This window comes from Salvelinus alpinus, chromosome 22 (assembly GCF_045679555.1).
Source record: "Salvelinus alpinus chromosome 22, SLU_Salpinus.1, whole genome shotgun sequence".
NCBI lineage: Eukaryota > Metazoa > Chordata > Actinopteri > Salmoniformes > Salmonidae > Salvelinus > Salvelinus alpinus.
In genome coordinates, this window is record NC_092107.1 from 7,999,628 (window position 1) to 8,019,014 (window position 19,387).

Sequence of the window (19,387 nt, forward strand, 5' to 3'; positions counted from 1 at the left end):
TAATTTTAAATTAAAGCGTACTGTTAGCTAGCTAGCTAACGTTAGCTGTCTGGCTCAATAGCTAACGTTGCGTGTATGATCTGTGTAGTAATATTATTCATATTTCAGAGCCATTTGCATTGCTAGTTATAGCCTAATGTTAGCTAGCTAGCTAACATTGAACCTGGTTGGTTAGCTACCTGCAGATTCATGCAGGGTAGTAATGTTATGTGTTGGGATTATGGTTCATGTTTTAGCTAGCTAGCTACATGTCTAAACAAAATACTCCACTATGCAAGTAACCTTTTCACTACACCTTCTGTATCCTGTGCATGTGACAAATAAACTTGAGTTTTATTTGACGTACTATGTGTTTACCAGAGACGGTAATGTGAAGAACATGACCTGCACCAAAGTCAAATTAGGATATAACATTAAGCCAACGAGACAGTGTCCAAGTTAAACAATTATCTGGTAGAATGCGCTGCTTTTATTTAGTCACACTCACAAGCGTAAGCCGTTTTCTGTCATTGGCTCGCCATTAACTTGTAAATAATGTTCTTGTTGTGAGTTCATGTTTCTGTAATAATGAAGACAAATTAAATAAAGTGAAGACGTAGTCAGCTATATGATATGGTCATTATTTGAACTGTCTAGCCAGCTAATGTAACATTAGCTAGTTAGCTAACAAAATAGAAACTAACCAAAACCTTGTTTAGAAATGAGCTTTTAGTTGCCTGGTTTGCTATATTGACATATACTAAATTCATTTTTAAACGGCTGGGTTTATTGGTGTTAAAATACACTAGCTGTGCTATTCTGGACCACCAGGCTGCTGATGTCATGCAGCCTGTTGTTTTTGTGTTTATACTTGTTCATAACGACAATGACAAGTTTGATGTCGGACGGCAATAGAATGTTCATGATGTCACTGCGAAAACTGTCAATAGACATAGTATAAACCAGCCTTTAGTTTTAAAATCTTTGGTTGTTTGGTACATGGCCTCACATGTGAATCCTTAAAGAGATTATTGGAGCTAAGGCTTAAGAGGGTGTGAATGATGCTGAATGGGTGTAGACAAAGAAGAGCTCTCCAGTAGGTTTACCAAAACATTCAAGGGCTATTTTCTCAAAAGTGAGATTAAGGAATTACTTTCCCATTGTTCCTCAACTGTAGTGTATTACATACAATTTTCTAGCACTGAGTCTCTACTTTTATCCAATGTAAAAAAAACACAATTTCAAATTTTACTACATATGACAGAATTGAGCCAGTCGGTCACAGATGATCTAACTAGGGAAAACAGAATAACTCAGGACCCTGAGTTCAACCAATAGTCTAAAACCTAGGCCCGGAGCTTTTCCTGCTCAGGTAAAGTGAGGACCCGTATTGTCACTCTAGGCTTTCTTAGGTCTATAGTACACTTTCAGGGCTTGTCCACCCAGAGGGGACGACAGAAGGTGTGACTCCCAAATTGCACCCTATTTCCTTTATAGTGCATGTCTTTTGACCAGAGGGCTCTGGACAATTATAGGAAATAGGGAATATATAAAGGGAATAGGGTATGCAGCCATTTGGGATGCAGCCAAGATCAGCAGTGCTTCTCCATGAGCCCCTCGGGTCTCTACAGGTTAATAGCTGCATTAATTGGTTCCTAGGGAACGAGGTGATAGAGTGGACTAATGACCTGGTACCTAATGACTCAATAAACATGTTTATTATGCTCTTGATATTGGCTTCTGCTGTCCCCATGGTAAAGTATGGATGGAGTAAAACAAATTACTGGTGTTGCGCACATAATTTTCATTGACAGACCTCCAAAAGTTTTTACAGCTCTTTACAGGGTGGATCGAGTACATGATCAATATATCTTATACATACAATATATCATCATTACCCTTACTGTGGGTCAAACATATCTCATAGTGACCCTGGAAATACAAGATTCCTTATATCTTGAAAGGTATCTGGTTCTCTTATTTCTCAATACAAATGAAATATATACAGTCTATTTGTTATTTTCAAGGAATTACCTGGACATTTTTAGGACAGAATAAATTGTCCAAATTAGATATCAGGTTTTCAGAGGAAAACCAAAGCTAGAGGCCATCTGTCAGATAGCTGGCACAGAGGTATTATGTTACATTGAACAGTTGGCCCTCAACCAACTATGTGCATGTATTGTTTTCTTTCATGGTATAGTATTTCCCTAGATTTCTCTCTCAAAATGTCACACAATCACCAAGCTTGTATGTAACTTACATTACCCATATATATATATACTGTATATACACGGGACACGACAAGACGAGGACAAAGGACGTCTGACTGCTATGCCACCTTGGAACAAAAATATATATATGAGTTGAGTAATGCAAGATATGTAAACATTGTTAAAGTGGCCAATGATTTCAAGTCTGTGTGTAGGCAGCAGCCTCTCTGTGCTAGTGATGGCTATTTAACAGTCTGATGGCCGTGAGATACAAGCTGTTTTTCAGTCTTTCGGTCCCCGCTTTTGTAAATCTAATCAGTTTTCCACATAATCACAGATTTTTTTTAATGACTTGGAAACAATGTTGATTCAACCAGTTCTTGCCCAGTGGGATATGTTTTTTGAAACTTTATTCTTCTTACATGTTATCACGTTTCAAGGTAAGACCCAGATGCAGACAACGTTGAATTAACAACAGTATATTAATCCAACAGGGGCAGGCAAAAGACAGGTCAAGGGCAGGCAGGGGTCAGTAATCCAGATAGGTGGGGCAAAGGTACAGGATGGCAGGCAGGCTCAGGGTAGGCAGAGGTCAGTAATCCAGATAGGTGGGGCAAAGGTACAGGACGGTAGGCAGGCTCAGGGCAGGCAGAAAAGGTCAAAACCGGGAAAACTAGAAAACAGGAACAATCGAGAGACAGGAATAGAGGGAAAAACGCTGGTAGGCTTGGCGAAACAAAACGAACTGGCAACAGACAAACAGAGAACACAGGTATAAATACACAGGGGATAATGGGGAAGATGGGCGATACCTGGAGGCGGGGTGGAGACAATCACAAAGACATGTGAAACAGATCAGGGTGTGACACATGTAGACCTACATTCGTTTGATGTAAACATAAGGGTGAGAAAGAATTTCCTTATACCATGTTTTTTGCACCAGTCTCGGCACTATTCCTTTAAAATCCAAATCACATTGAGATTGACTTTATAATTTTATCCTAACCCCGTGCTTCCCAAACTTGGTCCTCGGGACCCTGAGGGGTGCATGTTTAGTTTTTGCCATAACACTACACTAGTGTTAGGGCAAAGCTTTGATGATGAGTTGATTATTTGAATCAGCTGTGTAGTGCTAGGGCAAAAACAAAAACGTGCACCCCTTGGGAAACCCTGACCTAACCTGGGACCTGACCCATCACTTTATGTATCACTGCCCCCCAGTCGCAAGAAGCGAGATAAAAAAAACAACACAAAAAACGATACAACACAAACGGCTTCTAGCATCCTACGCATGCTTTCTGTCTCTAACACTAAAACTGAAACTAAATAATATAAAAATCAAATATAAATAGTTTTCTACAACTCAAACTAAATAAAAACTAGCAAATCAGGTTTGAAAACTAACTGAACCTAAACTGAATTTCTAATAAAAATAAAAACAAAACATTTAAAGAATAAAAAAATTACAGAGCCTGGGTGTCGATCAGTTATGCCAAATTGGCCACTGGTAACCCTACCATACCAATCTACTGTAGTTTATACCAAGTAGCACACAGGTGTAGACAACACCGCTTGAACAGGCCTGCTAGTCATTTAAAAAACTTTTTATGATGGAGATAAGTCATTAGTTTAGACCTCATCTGTGGTTTTAAAAACTCTACTTCTCCTTACCGAAATAACATTCACATGATAAGACATGCACTCTACACACACGTACACAAGGATGTTGTATTGTAAATATGTGATTGTGTAGTAGTGGCCTGAGGGAACACACTAAATGTATTGGGTAAAGTGTTATGAAATGTAATGTCATGTAATAGTTTAAACTGTATATAACTGCCTTAATGTTGCTGGACCCCAGGAAGAGTAGCTGCTAATGTGGATCCTTAATAAATGCAAATACAAATAGGCAAACTTGCTCACTGCCTCACAATTGTCACGCCCTGACCTGTTTCACCTTGATCTGTTTGTGTTTGTCTCCACCCCCCTCCAGGTGTCGCCCATCTTCCCTATTATCCCCTGTGTATTTATACCTGTGTTCTCTGTCTGTTTGTTGCCAGTTCGTCTTGTTCGTTCAAGCTAACCAGCGTTTTTCCTGTCAGCTCCTATCGTTCCCAGCCTCTTTCCTCGTCCTCCTGGTTTTTGACCTTTGCCTGTCCTGACCCTGTACCCTCCCGCCTAACCTCTCTGCCTGACCCTGAGCCTGTCTGCCGTCCTGTACCTTTGCTCCACCTCTGGATTACTGAACCCTGCCTGTCCCTGACCCTGAGTCCGCCTGCCATCCTGTACCTTTACCTTACCCTGGATTTTCGACCTCTGCCTGCCTTGACCTGTCTTTGCCTGCCCGTTGCCACAATAAACATTGTTACTTCGACAGTCTGCATCTTGGTCTTACCTTGATTCCTGATAACAATAGTGGATAGGCAAAATTAAGTTAATTTTCATTTTTAGCCAAAGGCACATCACATCTGTTAAATGTATTACATGTTTTTGAGTGCAGTGAGATATTTCTTTTCGGCAAATACTGCTTTTGTCAAAGAGACTTATTTTACTTATCTTCCAAATGTTAAAACAGGAGTGGCCAGTCTTCCTCCTGGAGAGTTACTGGGTAACCTAGTACCCAATACATTCTTGTTCCAGCTCTGCTCTAACACACCGCTAACACATCTTTATGTTGATTAGCCGAATCAGGTGTGTTAGAGCAGGGCTGGAACAAGACTACATAGGCTACCCAGTAGCTCTACAGGAGGATATTATAATTTGCAGATTATAAATTATTTGTAGATAAAATAATGTTAAAAGGTTCCTCATAGGTATACATTTAAAACATACTGGTGATGATCTTAAAAGGAGTGTATACCAAACACTTTCATACAAAATAACAGATAATATGCTCCTCCCTTATTCCTCCATTGTGATTACAGTACAATTAATAAATCATCACAACTTCTCAGAGGCCTGGGAAGAGGTAGAAGTGCTTTGTTAGAGTGGCTCTGTCTTTGGTCGGCATCTGTCTGGGGAAATCTTCAAAGCGTCCCATGACCTGTATGGAAGAAAAAACAAATATGTTATTGTGGCTCAAAGTAAATCAAAGCTAATCAATCATTCTATACAGTGCAATGAGGAAAGAACAATGTTATCTGTTCTGTTTCCAGATACTTGCCTTCCTGAACAATTCTTCTATATGATCATCACATGCATAGGTGTTGAATGTCTTCATGATGTGTTGGACAAATAAGGTGCCCATCTTTGGATCTCTGTAGGACAGAGTATCTGAAAGCGGAGGGAATGTAATGAGGGTTTACTCACAGTGATTTACAAACAATATAATGCCTGAGAATGTGTTAATATGACACACTAACCTGGTGTGCAGGACAGGAGGGAGATGAAGTCCTTCTCTTTGTGCTCCCTCCTGATTGAGTCACTCTCTAACCCCTGGTCCAGGCTGGACCCAGGCACTGTGTCACTGACCCAAACAGACCCATCCTTGCCTGAAACAACATGCAAATCCTCTTTAATATGAAGGTGATGCCTGTACAAAAGGTTTACTTACATACATTTAGGAAATGTGTATTTTTATGAAAGACTCACCTCCCCTGCAGGCCTGGATGAGGATGACTTTGGGTTTGTTAATCAGTGCTTTGCAGTTCTCTGTGTTCAGGTGTGTGAAGATGTTGTTGATGGGGAAGATGTCAAGATTAGGGTCCCCTTCCTTGTAATGGACACCCATGATGGCTCCCAGCTGCCCATGAGACATCATCACCACGAAGACGCTGTCCGAAAGTAAGTGTTCCTCACGTTTAGAGAACGCTTTCACAGCCTCGTCCATCTCCTGCAAGAGCATACTGTCAGTCGCAGAGGAGAAAAACCATAGACTAAGGAAACATGTAAACATTCTTCTAGAAGCAGGAGAGATGTTTCCTCCCTCTGTTTACCTGTCCAGACAGGTTTCTGTGTTTCACCACATCATATCCCAGATCCCTGAGAAGCCTCTCCACGTTCTCCTCGTCCTTCTCTGCCCCTCGTCTCAGCATGTTCTTATCATCAAACTCCACGTTGTTTATGAGCAGGGCCAGACGCTTCCGACCAGACTTATCCTTTGGAGGGTAAATCTGATCGAGCAAAGCAATGACAGGTGCAAAGGTTATTTAACAGTAATATAGCCTAGCAACAATTCTACTCAGTCAAAATATGTGTGGAAATTGGTCCCAATTTACAAGTCGTGCTAAAACCACTGTGTAATAACAGTGTAGGTACACATTGTTACACAGTTATTGCAGTTTGTGAAATTACAAGTTGAAACTTTGATGGTTTGTTTACACTGCAGGACTATACTTTCACACCTAGATTATTATTATTATTATTATTTTTTAAGACTTTAGAGTAACTGTGTTTCCTAAACTATGACACCGGTAACCCAAGGGGTTCATCAGCAAGCTTACTGGTCTAATAGGAGAACTATAAACTCAGAAGCTAATTCTATTGGGGCACTCAGAAAACCGATACATGTACACTGATCTATCCTTTGACAACCAAGTAGAGCTCGAACCTCGTTACCCTTCCTCTGAAGAATGTCCTTCTTAAAGTCCTTTGTGCTGGGGATGAGGTCAGAGGACACCTGGTGCTCCTCCTGCTGTGATAACTGGGGCGATGATGGTGCTGCAGGGAAAATACAGCATGTTTCATTACATTACATTTACAGTATCTGTTAAGTTCTTACTAACTCTTATCAAGTCTAAGAGAAGTTTGGGACTGTGACAGACGTAACTGAATGGTGTATCAGTTTCACTCACTCATCTGGGCAGGCTGCCTGGGGGGCAGACTCATTTTGTCATAAAGTACAGGATCTCTCTCCTGAATTCTGGCAATCATCTTCTCACTGGCTTTGCTCCCTTTCTTCCGCACCATATCGATGAGGCATCGTGCCTGCTCTGCCCTAGTGCTGTTCTCCTCCGTCACTGATTCTGTCTCTTCATCGTTCAGCACCTTGTCCTCCAAAAGGTCATCCAGGAGCTGCTTGATCACTGGCTTCGTCACACTGTCTATGAATGTCTTCCGAGCATTGGAGAGCACCTTGTCTGGTGAAAGTAAATAGGATTTAATCAGAGCTACAATTTAGTCATTGTTGGAGTGATGTCTAAGTCTTATGCATCTGCTTTGTAAATGAGCATACAGTGTATTCTAAATTTAAATTAATCCTTTAAAGGGACAATCTGCAGCTCGAACAATAACAAAGTGGACACCCCGCCACTGATTTGGTAAACAACTGAGGGATGAGGCTGGAGAAACGTAACCACTCTCAAACTCATGGACAGAGCTATGGATGCAAACACTGACCATCCATGATATCAACATGATAGTTTAACCATGTTTTGAGGCTATACAGTGTTTGTTGCCAATTACATTGTTTACAAACAAATTAATAAACCAAGCTTATATTTTGATGAGTATGATGGTTGAACTAAGCTCATGAGTCATCTATAAGTTAAAAAAAAAAATCAAGAATCAATGTGTTTATCATTAATTTAAAAGTTTAACAATTGATGTAGCATCTTCAGTTTGTCTCTTTAATGATGCATACTGTTTTTTATAATATTTTGGTTCGTGTCTTACTTGGGGTGTGTTCGTAAAGTCAATCTGGAGTGCCAGAGTGCGTTGAGACTGCGCTCTGGACGTTCGTAAATATCAGAGTTGTCAGATTGTCCGTTCGTAAACTCAGAGCGTTTCGCTCAGGCCAAGGAGTAGGGTTGATCCGAGCGTTCTGACCTCACAATGGCAGTCAAGCACACTAGCTAACTGGCTAAAGTTAGCTAGCTTGCCGACGTTTATTGACTCCCAGCATATTCAAAGCGTGTTGAGCGTTCGTAAATTCGTCAGTTATTCTGCGCTCTGGCAGACAAAGACGAGAGCGCTCTGAAATCGGAGTAGATGGCCAGAGCAAATTTACACACATTGTTATCAAATCAACTGCTCCAGATAGAAAAAACGGGGGATCGACCGTGCATTTTGCTTGCACCAGTCAGTCTTGAGTTTGACGGCTATAGCGAAAGTGAAAGTATGCATGCTGTCGAAGTGGGAAAAAGTTGCCCAGAATTCCAACAGAAATATTGCAATATTCTTCATATTTATATTTGTCAGAGTATTACCATAAATACAATGTTTGTTAAAAACAAATTGTACCTAAGCAAAATAGCCGATAATGTTTGTACGTATACGTTTTTATTATTTACCTGCCATTCCTTAGATGAGGTGGATGAAGCTATTCTCTTCTTTCTGCTAGCTATTTCGCATAGAATAAAGGTATGCCTATTTCGCATAGAATACAGATATGCCTATTTCGCATAGAATAAAGATATGCCTAGGCGTTCTCTTGATGATACTCGATCATCCCAAATGCTTTTCAACCTAGGCTACTGGAGTCATAAAAAGTCTTAGCAACTTCCCGTATATTTTATACAGTAACCTGATTGGCTGGCTTGGTGCATATATTTACTTAACAGGTTTGTTGGACTGTGATATGCATTGAAAAATATGTTGCATTTTTCTGATTTACAAGAAAGGAAATGTGCATTTCTGTACTGTAGCTTCCAAAATATTTTTTACAATTGAGGAGGAGTGCCAGCATGGCTGCGCGGTGGCTTCAATACAGCGCCCCCCTGTCAGTCATCCAGGGTTTATACACATAATTTGTCAGGACCCAGTAGTCAGGACAGCTGAGTCCCTGCCCATCTTCCGAAAACGTCTGACATCAATACTTTATTATATAGCTACTTACTATAAATGTGATATGTGGTTGTCCATATCTAGCTGCCTTAAGATTCATACACTAACTGTAAATCGCTCTGAATAAGAACCCCTTATAAAATTAATAACATTTTAATAATTTCCCATTTGAAAGAATATAGTGTTGCACAGGACTGTCTGAAATGGTCTCAAGAGCGCGCTATTGGATATCGACTAACGAGGAAGAAGGGTGACTACGTAAACAAACTAGTCTGTCAGACGGGTGGGTAGCAGATGGTGTCAATGGCTGCATAAAAAACGACATATATCTACACTCAATAATCTTTCTGAAAAGGTAAGGAGTCGCAGAATGTTTTTAGCTAGCGAAATTGTTTGTCAATTTTGTTGGGTCTGGAATTACTGTCACCCTAGCTAGCTAACGTCAACTGCAAGTGCAAACTAGCTAGCTAGCTAATGTTAGCTTCTAGTAGTGTGAGCCAAACCCTAGTTCAATGTATCTCTACTCTGGTAAGGACCCAGTGGTCTAGTGCGTCCATTGTAGAATACTTAATTATGGTATTTTTGTAGCTAAGTTTACTGTTAATATTTAGCTACCAGAAGAAGCCTAGCTAGCTTTGTCATGTCATTGTGTCGAGTTTTTCGTGAATTTAGAGCTAGCTAATGTTAGCAAGCTAGTTAGAGTTTAGCTAAGCCCATTGCATTGCTTGCAGCTATACAGTGTAGTACACAGTAGTAGGGTTAGTTATACAAATATTTGGTAGTAAAGTAGCTAACTAGCGTGTTTATAAATCAGGATGGCTAGCTACTAACGTTAGTAACGTTGTAATGTAACGTTGTAATGTGGCTTCAAACAAAGTCAAGTGCAGGGCAGCTACACTATTGGGATTTGACACAGCTAGAAGGCCATAAACATTTTCACCAGTGTTTGTGGTCATCCATTAAATTCCTCCTGTGTTGATTTTCGTATCATGCATTCCCAATGTGAGTCGGGAGTCAAAATCATCAGAAATGGGCAGATAGGCAGATTCTTAGGGGTTCAAACTCTTGTCAGATGTCCACTGTGTTGAACTTAATGTTACGGTGGTAAAGGTGTGTAAACACTGCCATATGAAATCATATTTTGACAGGAATTCACTAAGATTTTCAGTGTGGATTGAAATGTGTCATTATGCTAGCTACCTCTATTAAACATACATTTTTATCAAATACCTCAACCTGAATGTGACCCATAGTGTGTAGGCATTCAACTTTGTCAAAGTCCTGATAAATAAAAAATAGCCATCAAGTTTGATGTAGGCCTACTTCTGACTGCGGATCTTTCTACCATTCACAGTCTTGTCTTTTTCCTGTTATTCCCAGCCGTATCCACGCTAGCTGTGAGGGATGAGCCACCGGTCAGAACGTCGTGGGATCCATGTGGACCAGTCAGAGCTGCTGTGTACGAAGGGATGTGGTTTCTATGGCAATGCGGCCTGGCAGGGCCTCTGCTCCAAGTGCTGGCGGGAGGAGTACCAACAAACCAGACACAAACAGATCCAGGAGGATCATGCACTGGCAGAGAGGTGTGGTTGTCTATCTGAGCAAACTTGTTTTGCATCAACCCCCAGCTGTTGGGCGGAGGTAGCACTCGATTTTAAATCTAGGAGCCCTGTGGCAAACTGAATGCCCCGCATAAAATTGAGGGGTGCAGTCGAAAACAAAACAACAACAAAATGCAGCTGTAACTTTTGATCATTGGTCAAAAAAACATTTTCACAGAAGCAAATGGAACAGTGTCATGTTACTGTATGTCATTAGTTGAAACGAGTCTTGCCTTGTTGATCTCTGACATTTTTTCTGTCTGTCTCTTTCTGTCTGAAGTATTGATCATGTGGTAGTAACAGCAATGCCTGTTCTGTATCCCAGGTTACAGAAGGAGGAGGAGGCAGTGTACGCTAACAACCACCAGGGGGCAGCCCAGCCCCAGCCTGCCATCGCAACCTTCAGCAAGTTTGAAGAGAGGAAAACCAAGGAGAAGTCACGTAAAGTCAACACGATGACTAAGTTTTTCACTCCCTCAGCAAAGACACCACCCAAGAAAGGTAGGGTCCAAGTCTTTGAGATAGGGTTTATAGTGTTTTCTCTACCATTACTTGAGGTATGAGCAGATCCAAACCAAAACTACCTTCCCTCTTAATAATGTTGGTGTACAGTTCCTCTTTCAGAATTCTGCTCCACTACCACTCTCTCCCCCCAGTCACTGTGGAGGAGGTCACATGGGGCATCCAGCTAGAATTCCTTAGATTTTCAACCTCTCCCTGACCCAGTCTAATACCTACAGTACCTTCAGAAAGGATTCATACCCCTTGACTTATTCCACATTTTGCTGTGTTACAGCCTGAATTCAACATTTATTAAATATGATTTTTCTTACCCATCTACACAATACCCCATAATGATAAAGTGAAAAACATATTTTCAATGTATTGATAATGAAATACAGAAGTATCTCATTTATATAAGTATTCACACCCCTGAGTCAATACATTTTAGAGACTTTCTGGGTAAGTCTCTAAGAGCTTTGCACACCTAGATTGTATAATATTTGCCCTTTTTTTTTTTTTCAAGCTCTGTCAAATTGGTTGTTGATCATCGCTAGACAACAATTTTCAAATCTTGCCATAGATTTTCAAGCAGATTTAAGTGAACTATAACTCGACCACTCAGGAACATTCACTGTCTTCTTGGTGCGCATCTCCATTGTAGATTTGTCCTTATGTTTTAGGTTATTGTCCTGCTGAAAGGTGAATTAATATCCCAGTGTCTGGTGGGAAGCAGACTGAACCAGGTTTTCCTATAGGATTTTGCCTGTGCTTAGCTCCAGTCTGATTCTTTTTTTTATTCTGAAAAACAACCCAGTCTTTAACGATTACAAGCATACCTATAACATGATGCAGCCACCACTATGCTTAAAAATATGGAGAGTGATACTCAGTAATGTGTTGCATTGGATTTGTCTCTAACAGTTTTACTTCAGTGCCATGATGCAGACAGGATGCATGTTTTGGAATATTTGTATTCTGTACAGGCTTCCATCTTTACACTCTGTCATTTAGGTTAGTATTGTGGAGTAACTACAATGTTGTTGAGCCATCTTCAGTTTTCTCCTGTCACAGCATTTAAATGGTGAAATCCCTGAGCGGTTTCCTTTGACTCCGGCAGGAAGGTAGGAAGGACAACTGTATCTTTGTAGTGACTGGGTGTATTGATACACCATCCAAAGTGTAATTAATAACTTCACAATGCTCAAAGGTATATTCAATTTATTTATTTATTTTACCTATCTACTAGTAGGTTATTTTCTTTGCGAGGCATTGGAAAACCTCCCTGGTCTTTGTGGTTGATTCTGTGTTTGAAATGCGTTGCACGACTGAGTGATCTACAAATAATTGTATTTTTGGGGTAAAATCATCTTAAACACTATTATTGCACACAAAGTGAGTTCATGCAACTTATTATGTGACATGTTAAGCAAATTTCTACTTATTTAAGCTTGTCATAACAAAGGGGTTGAATACTTAATGACTCAAGACATTTCAGCTTTTCATTTTTAATGAATTTGTAAAAGTTGCAAAAAACATATTTCCACTTTGAAATTATGGGTTATTGTGTGTAGGCCAGTGACAAAAGATCTCAATTTAATCCATTTTAAATTCAGGCTGTAACACAACAAAATGTGTAAAAAGTCGAGGGGTGTGAATACTTTCTGAAGGCACTGTACATGTTTCAAGCAAACCACCATAGTCCCTGTGCCCAAGAACGCCAAGGTAACCTGTCTAAATGTATATCGCCCTGTAGATGCGAACGACTCACAATACCATCATTAACTTCTTATGGCTGGGGGCAGTATTGAGTAGCTTGGATGAATACGGTGCCCAGAGTAAACTGCCTGCTACTCAGGCCCAGTTGCTAATATATGCACATTATTAGTACATTTGGTTAGAAAACACTCTGAAGTTTCTAAAACTGTTTGAATGATGTCTGTGAGTGCAAAAACCTGAGAAGAAATCCAACCAGGAAGTGGGAAATCTGAGGTTGGTCGTTTTTCAACTCATTCCCTATTGAAGATACAGTGGGATATTGGTCATGTTGCACTTCCTAAAGCTTCCACTAGATGTCAACAGTCTTTAGAACCTTGTTTGATGCTTCTACTGTGAAGGGGGGCCGAATGAGAGGGGAATGAGTCAGAGGTCTGCCAGAGAGCCACGAGCTGGGCACGCTCGTTCATGTGAGAGTTAGCTTGAGTTCCATTGCATTTCTGAAGACAAAGGAATTCTCCGGTTGGGACATTATTGAAGATTTATGTTAAGAACATCCTAAAGATTGATTCTATACTTTGTTTGACATGTTTCTACGGACTGTAACGGAACTTTTTGACTTTTCGTCTGCTCCTAGTGAACGCGCTTCGTGAGTTTGGATTTGTTTACCAAACGCGCTAACAAAAGGAGCTATTTGGACATAAATGATGGACATTATCGAACAAAACAAACCTTTATTGTGGAACTGGGATTCCTGGGAGTGCATTCTGATGAAGATAATCAAACGTAAGTGAATATTTATAATGTTATTTCTGACTTCTGTTGACTGCACAATATGGCGGATATCTTTTTGGCTTGTTTGGGCTCTGAGCGCCGTACTCAGATTATTGCATGGTTTGCTTTTTCCGTAGAGCTTTTTTGAAATCTGACACATCGGTTGCATTAAGGAGAAGTGGATCTAAAATTCCATGCATAACAGTTGTATCTTTTAGCAATGTTTATTATGAGTATTTCTGTAAATTGATGTGGCTCTCTGCAAAATCACCGGATGTTTTGGAACTACTGAACATAACGCGCCAATGTATACTGAGATTTTTTGATATAAATATGAACTTTATCGAACAAAACATACATGTATTGTGTAACATGAAGTCCTATGAGTGTCATCTGATGAAGATCATCAAAGGTTAGTGATTAATTCTATCTTTATTTCTGATTTTTGTGACTCCTCTCTTTGGCTGGAAAAATGGCTGTGTTTTTCTGTGACTTGGCTCTGACCTAACATAATCGTTTGTGGTGCTTTCGCTGTAAAGCCTATTTGAAATCGGATACTGTGGTGGGATTAACAAGAAGTGTATCTTTAAAATGGTGTGAAATACTTGTATGTTTGAGGAATTTGAATTATGGGATTTCTGTTGTTTTGAATTTGGCGCCTTGCACTTTCACTGGCTGTTGTCATATCGATCCCGTTAATGGGATCGCAGCCGTAAGAAGTTTTTAAACCAGCATTAAGTTGGCAGATGACACAACGGTGGTAGGCCTGATCACTGACAACTGCTTGGCATCTGACCGTCCCCATTATGGGGACTACAATTATTTAGCGTATTGATTTTACCCTTAAGGTATCAAAACAAAAATATATAATAATTATTATTATTTTGATACCTTAAGGGTAAAATCAATACGCTAAATAATTGTTGGTATGACCATCTTAAAACAAGTCCACATGTTAGTTTAGAACCCTTCCCCCGGCTTAGACTCTAGAGGGTTTTAAGACAGAACTGTTCAGATAATACAGGACAAGCCATGGTTGATGTAATTCATGTTGAACTGTTTATTTGATGCGTAGCAGAAAGTAACTAGCTAAACACAAATTGCAGAAGGATGTTGTGTGAAATCACAACTCTGCAAGCTGTGCTGGTCAAGGATGAGATGAATAGAAAGCCCATCCTTGTTTTTCTCTACTTTATATCAAGCACCTAAGGAATATTGTACATACACAGGTATATCATTCCCTCCATTATAAACTCAGCAAAAAAAGAAACTTCCCTTTTTCAGGACCCTTTCTTTCAAAGATAATTCGTAAAAATCCAAATAACTTCACAGATCTTCATTGTAAAGAGTTTAAACACTGTTTCCCATGCTTGTTCAATGAGCCATAACAATTAATGAGCATGCACGTCCTGTGTGTGATTTCCTGCAAGACAGGAATGTCAGTGTTCTGCCATGGCCAGCAAAGAGCCCGGATCTCAATCCCATTGATCACATCTGGGACCTGTTGGATCGGAGGGTGAGGGCTAGGGCCATTCCCCCCCAGAAATGTCCAGGAACTTGCAGGTGCCTTGGTGGAAGAGTGGGGTAACATCTCACAGTAAGAACTGGCAAATCTGGTGCAGTCCACAAGGAGGAGATGCACTGCAGTACTTAATGCAGCTGGTGGCCACACCAGATACTGACTGTTACTTTTATTTTGACCTCCCCCACCCTCCCCCTTTGTTCAGGGACACATTATGCCATTTGTTAGTCACATGTCTGTGGAACTTGTTCAGTTTATGTCTCCGTTGTTGAATCTTATGTTCGTACTAATATTTACAAATGTTAGGTTTGCTGAAAATAAACGCAGTTGACAGTGAGAGGATGTTTCTTGATGAGTTTATGTATCCTCCCCCCTCCCAGAATCCGTCCCTGGTGAGGCCCTGTCGACCCCCAGCCCCTCAGTGAGCCGCAAGCCCTTAGAGACGGACCGCACCACACGAGAGTTCATCGACTTCCTCAAGACACTGAAACCTGGCAGGGAGATCTTCAAACAGTGCAGAGCCTTCACAGAGAGCATGGCCTACAAGAGGGTGAGTAGTACACCACAATACCACCAGGGGCTTCTGAATGTGGAGAGCCTAATGGGGGTTACCTCTATTTGGACCATATCACTTCCTCGTCGTAGAAGAAGAAGGATGACAAAGACAAACGCTGAGGTTACTCTAGAGCATTGAGTGAATAAACAAATCAACTCACCCTTGAAATGAATGAAAATGTACCACAATCCCTTCAAGCTAATAGTGAGCTTGTTCCCCAGGACCTGGGTGCTGATGAGCTGTCTGAGTGCGTTCAAGACTTCTACCAGAACCTTTCAGATCGCCTGCACACACACTTCAAAGGTACACCTTTCCTTTCCTCACCTCTACTACTCTAATACTGGAACATTAAGGATATCTTGAAGTAGGGGCTTGATGATAAAGTTGCTGGTGACAATGAAGGAGAAGGAACACACGTTTCTTTCAGAGAGCTCTCCTATAGGTAGGCCTTGAATGACTCACATTTGCTGTTTTCCCGTCTGTCCGTGTTGACTCCAGGGTCGTCGGAGCGCGTAGAGAGTGTGATGGACGAGGTAGAGAGGTACATGATGACACGTCTCTACGAGGAGGTCTTCTGTCCTGAGACCACAGACGATGAGAAGAAAGACCTGGCCATTCAAAAGAGAATCAGGTAAAGACATTGAAACTGATATGGTACTGAGTTTGAGTATTGAAGCTGCTGTATGCCTCCTTGTACATCTGTTCACTAAAGTGGTTGGGGGTGGGTGGGTTGCAGGGCCTTGCATTGGGTCACCATTGAGATGCTGTGTGTCCCTGTGGATGAGGAGATTCCAGAGGTGTCTGATAATGTGGTCAAAGCCATCACAGGTCAGACTTACAATGTATTAATTTGTTTTTTACAAAGAGAGACAAACATTGAATGAACATGCATGTGATGTAGAATGTCATCATAGCACATTAACTACCACTCTGTTCCACCCTGACATCCTGTAGACGTGATCGAGATGGACTCGAAGCGTGTGCCCAGGGACAAGCTGACCTGCATCACACGCTGCAGTAAGCACATCTTCAATGCCATCAATACCACCAAGAAGGAGGCGGCATCTGCTGATGACTTCCTGCCCACCCTCATCTACATCGTCCTGAAGGCCAACCCTCCGCGACTGCAGTCCAACATCCAGTACATCACCCGCTTCTGTAACCCTAGCCGCCTCATGAGCGGAGAAGACGGGTACTACTTTACCAACCTGGTGAGAGGGCTGTGTCGACAAAGCAAACAGACAGACGAGCTGTACCAAACAAACTCAATTTACACATATTAAGAATGTATTTTCTGATTTCCCCCTAATTCCCCTCTGTCTCTCTCCTCTCTCTCTCTGCAGTGCTGTGCGGTGGCCTTCATAGAGAAGCTGGATGGCCAGTCTCTGAACCTGAGCGTTGAGGAGTTTGAGCTCTACATGTCAGGCCAGGCGTCTCCCCAGCGTCCCCAGGCTGCCACCTCCCCCGCCTGTAGTGCTGCTTTCAGCCAGATGAACGAGAGTCTGGACCTACTGACGGGGCTGGGCGTGAGGCAGGAACGCGTCATGGAGGGGGCTCGCCGCCTGGAGAGTGACCTCATCGACTGGAGGGATGGGGTAGAGCACAAAGTGCAGGATGTGTTGGAGAGGTTCCCCCTGGAAATGCACCCCGCTGCTTCCCCCACCGCCTCTTCTGCCATAGATGCTGACAACGTGGAAAACGACCACCTGCCTTCTCCTCTCCAACCCCAGTTGTTTGCCGGCTGACCCCCCCCCCCCCCCCCTTGGACTTGTTACTCTCTCTCTCTACCCTGGAAAGTGTCTCCTATCCTTATGCACATATAGGTTCCCTCTAATGGATCCAAGAAATATAACTCCAACCCTCCCCATTGTATGCACACTTAAAATAGATGCTTGCAGTCGCCTGAACCCCAGTACTCTTAAATAGCCAACTTTCTCGGTCTGTCTTCCCCACTGATTGGTAAGAGGACAAGATGGGTTGCAGGCATATTGCCTTCATCCATGGTCATGAAGGAAAGGAGATGAGGAAAGGAAGCTTTAAGAGTATTGGGACACAGATCATTGATCTTGCCCTCCTTTGTCCCCTATATTACTCCTCCTGACTGAATCCAAGTCAGAGTACAGAAACCCAAGCGAGAGGGATCTGTTGGGGGCACGTGAGTGTATGTGACCACGACCAAATTTCCCCTTAAGATGTTTATAAATAAGTATATATATATGTGTGTGTGTGTATAGTTTCATTTCCCTGCCAAACCTGTTCAGTCATGCGCTCAGTTTGAGGAAGTTCTTTTATTTTTCTATTATTCAGGCTATAGTCTTCTGAGAGGGGATAATGACTTAAGCCTATTAAAATGGCTAAATTGATACTGTAGCTCAAAGTTTACATTTTGTCTGTAAGAAATACGTGATTTGCAATTCAGAGTATAGGAGATACTAACAGTCACTTCTCTCTTGTTTGGCCTTGTTTGACTGCTGAACAGCTGCTTCTTCAGAAGAACAGAAAGGGTGCATATTTAGAATGGTTATATCTAAGAGTACTTTTAGTAAGTTCTTTATATTATTTTACAGTGGTGTATATTATTTGTACAAATGTTTTGTGGGTAAATGTTGCCAAACAGAATAGCCATAACAATGTTGATCTCAGCTCCATGTAGTAACCATTCATTCGCGGTCAGATATATGAAGGAACAGTAGACATTGAGTTGAATGAGTAGTATCTTTGATGCAACAGAAAGGTCCATTTACATACTACCTATATATTTTCTGTTCTTTTATCATGTTTCATTTTATTACATTTGTAACTATCAGAACAGTGTACAAATGCTGTACAAATGCTGGTTGCCAAAATCCATTCAATCCAATTTAAACACTAACTGAAATAACTAGGCATTGGATACCACACAGCAATCAATGATTAGGTATTTTTGAAAGCAATGTTAAAAATATATATATATATCACACACACATCTGTACAACCTTGTAGGTTTGTTTTTGTATGTTGAAGGAGTAACTCAACATTGTCTTGTATTTTAATGTAACTTATTGAGACAGTTTTGTTTTATAGTGTCCATGGGTTTGTTGTGTTGATGAATAAAATAACTCAAAAGCTGTTCTGTGTCTAGAAGGCTTTGTCACCACTGTAACATGACTATCTAGGGTAAGTAGAGAAAAAAGTAGAGAAAGCAAAGGTGTGTTTGCAATGTACACAGTGTACAAAACATTAAGAACACCTGCTCTTTCCATGACTAAATGACCAGGTGAAAGCGATGATCCCTTGTTTATGTCACCTGTTAAATCCACTTCAATCAGTGTAGATGAAGGGGAGGAGACCGGTTAAAGAAAGATTTTTAAGCCTTAAGACATGGATTGTGTGTGTGTGTGTGTGTGTGTGTCATTTAGAGGGTGAATGGGCAAAACAAAAGATTTAAGTGCCTTTGAACTGGGTTTTTCATGCTCAGCAGTTTCCCATGTGTATCAATGGTCCACCACTCAAAGGACATCCAGCCAACTAGACACAACTGTGGGAAGCATTGGAGTCAACATGTGCCAGAATCCCTGTGGAACGCTTTCAACACATTGTAGAGTCCATGCCCTGATGAAATGTCTGAGGGCAGAAGGGGGTGCAACGCAATATTAGGAAAGTGTTCCTAATGTCTTGTACACAGGCTATATTGATTTGAGTACTGTGACACAGCTTCAAAATAATATACTTGCTGGGCTGGCAAACTTATTGATGTTAAGAAAAACAGCACACATGAGGTTGCATCCCAGGGCTTTGGTAATTCCCTCATTCCTAAAAAGGA

General features: G+C 41.2%; 2 protein-coding genes and 1 long non-coding RNA gene across 4 annotated transcripts; 2 read left to right on the plus strand and 1 right to left on the minus strand.

Moving 5' to 3' along the window:
- Positions 1–2,639: 2,639 nt before the first annotated feature.
- Positions 2,640–2,993, plus strand: LOC139548909 (uncharacterized). Its single transcript, XR_011669788.1, has 2 exons — positions 2,640–2,720; positions 2,784–2,993. It is a non-coding gene; the product is annotated as an uncharacterized lncRNA (long non-coding RNA).
- A 1,724-nt stretch (positions 2,994–4,717) lies between these two features.
- LOC139548908 (caspase a-like) lies at positions 4,718–8,618 on the minus strand. Its single transcript, XM_071358859.1, has 8 exons — positions 8,423–8,618; positions 6,986–7,270; positions 6,742–6,851; positions 6,128–6,304; positions 5,784–6,024; positions 5,555–5,683; positions 5,356–5,465; positions 4,718–5,235 (listed from the first exon to the last, which is right to left on the minus strand). The coding sequence occupies exons 1-8, from the start codon at positions 8,427–8,429 to the stop codon at positions 5,143–5,145; spliced, it is 1,152 nt and encodes a 383-aa protein (XP_071214960.1). The 5' UTR covers positions 8,430–8,618; the 3' UTR covers positions 4,718–5,142.
- Positions 8,619–9,120: 502 nt separating this feature from the next.
- LOC139548907 (rab5 GDP/GTP exchange factor-like) lies at positions 9,121–18,693 on the plus strand. 2 transcript variants are annotated; one of them, XM_071358857.1, is made up of 9 exons: positions 9,121–9,270; positions 10,296–10,498; positions 10,842–11,017; positions 15,410–15,579; positions 15,807–15,888; positions 16,084–16,216; positions 16,322–16,413; positions 16,540–16,796; positions 16,929–18,693. In XM_071358857.1, exons 2-9 carry the CDS (start codon positions 10,320–10,322, stop codon positions 17,328–17,330), a joined length of 1,491 nt encoding a protein of 496 aa, XP_071214958.1. In that variant the 5' UTR covers positions 9,121–9,270; positions 10,296–10,319; the 3' UTR covers positions 17,331–18,693. The 2 variants fall into 2 exon arrangements, with proteins under 2 accessions (XP_071214958.1, XP_071214959.1); XM_071358858.1 differs by having other exon boundaries at positions 9,190–9,270; positions 10,270–10,498.
- Positions 18,694–19,387: the final 694 nt, after the last annotated feature.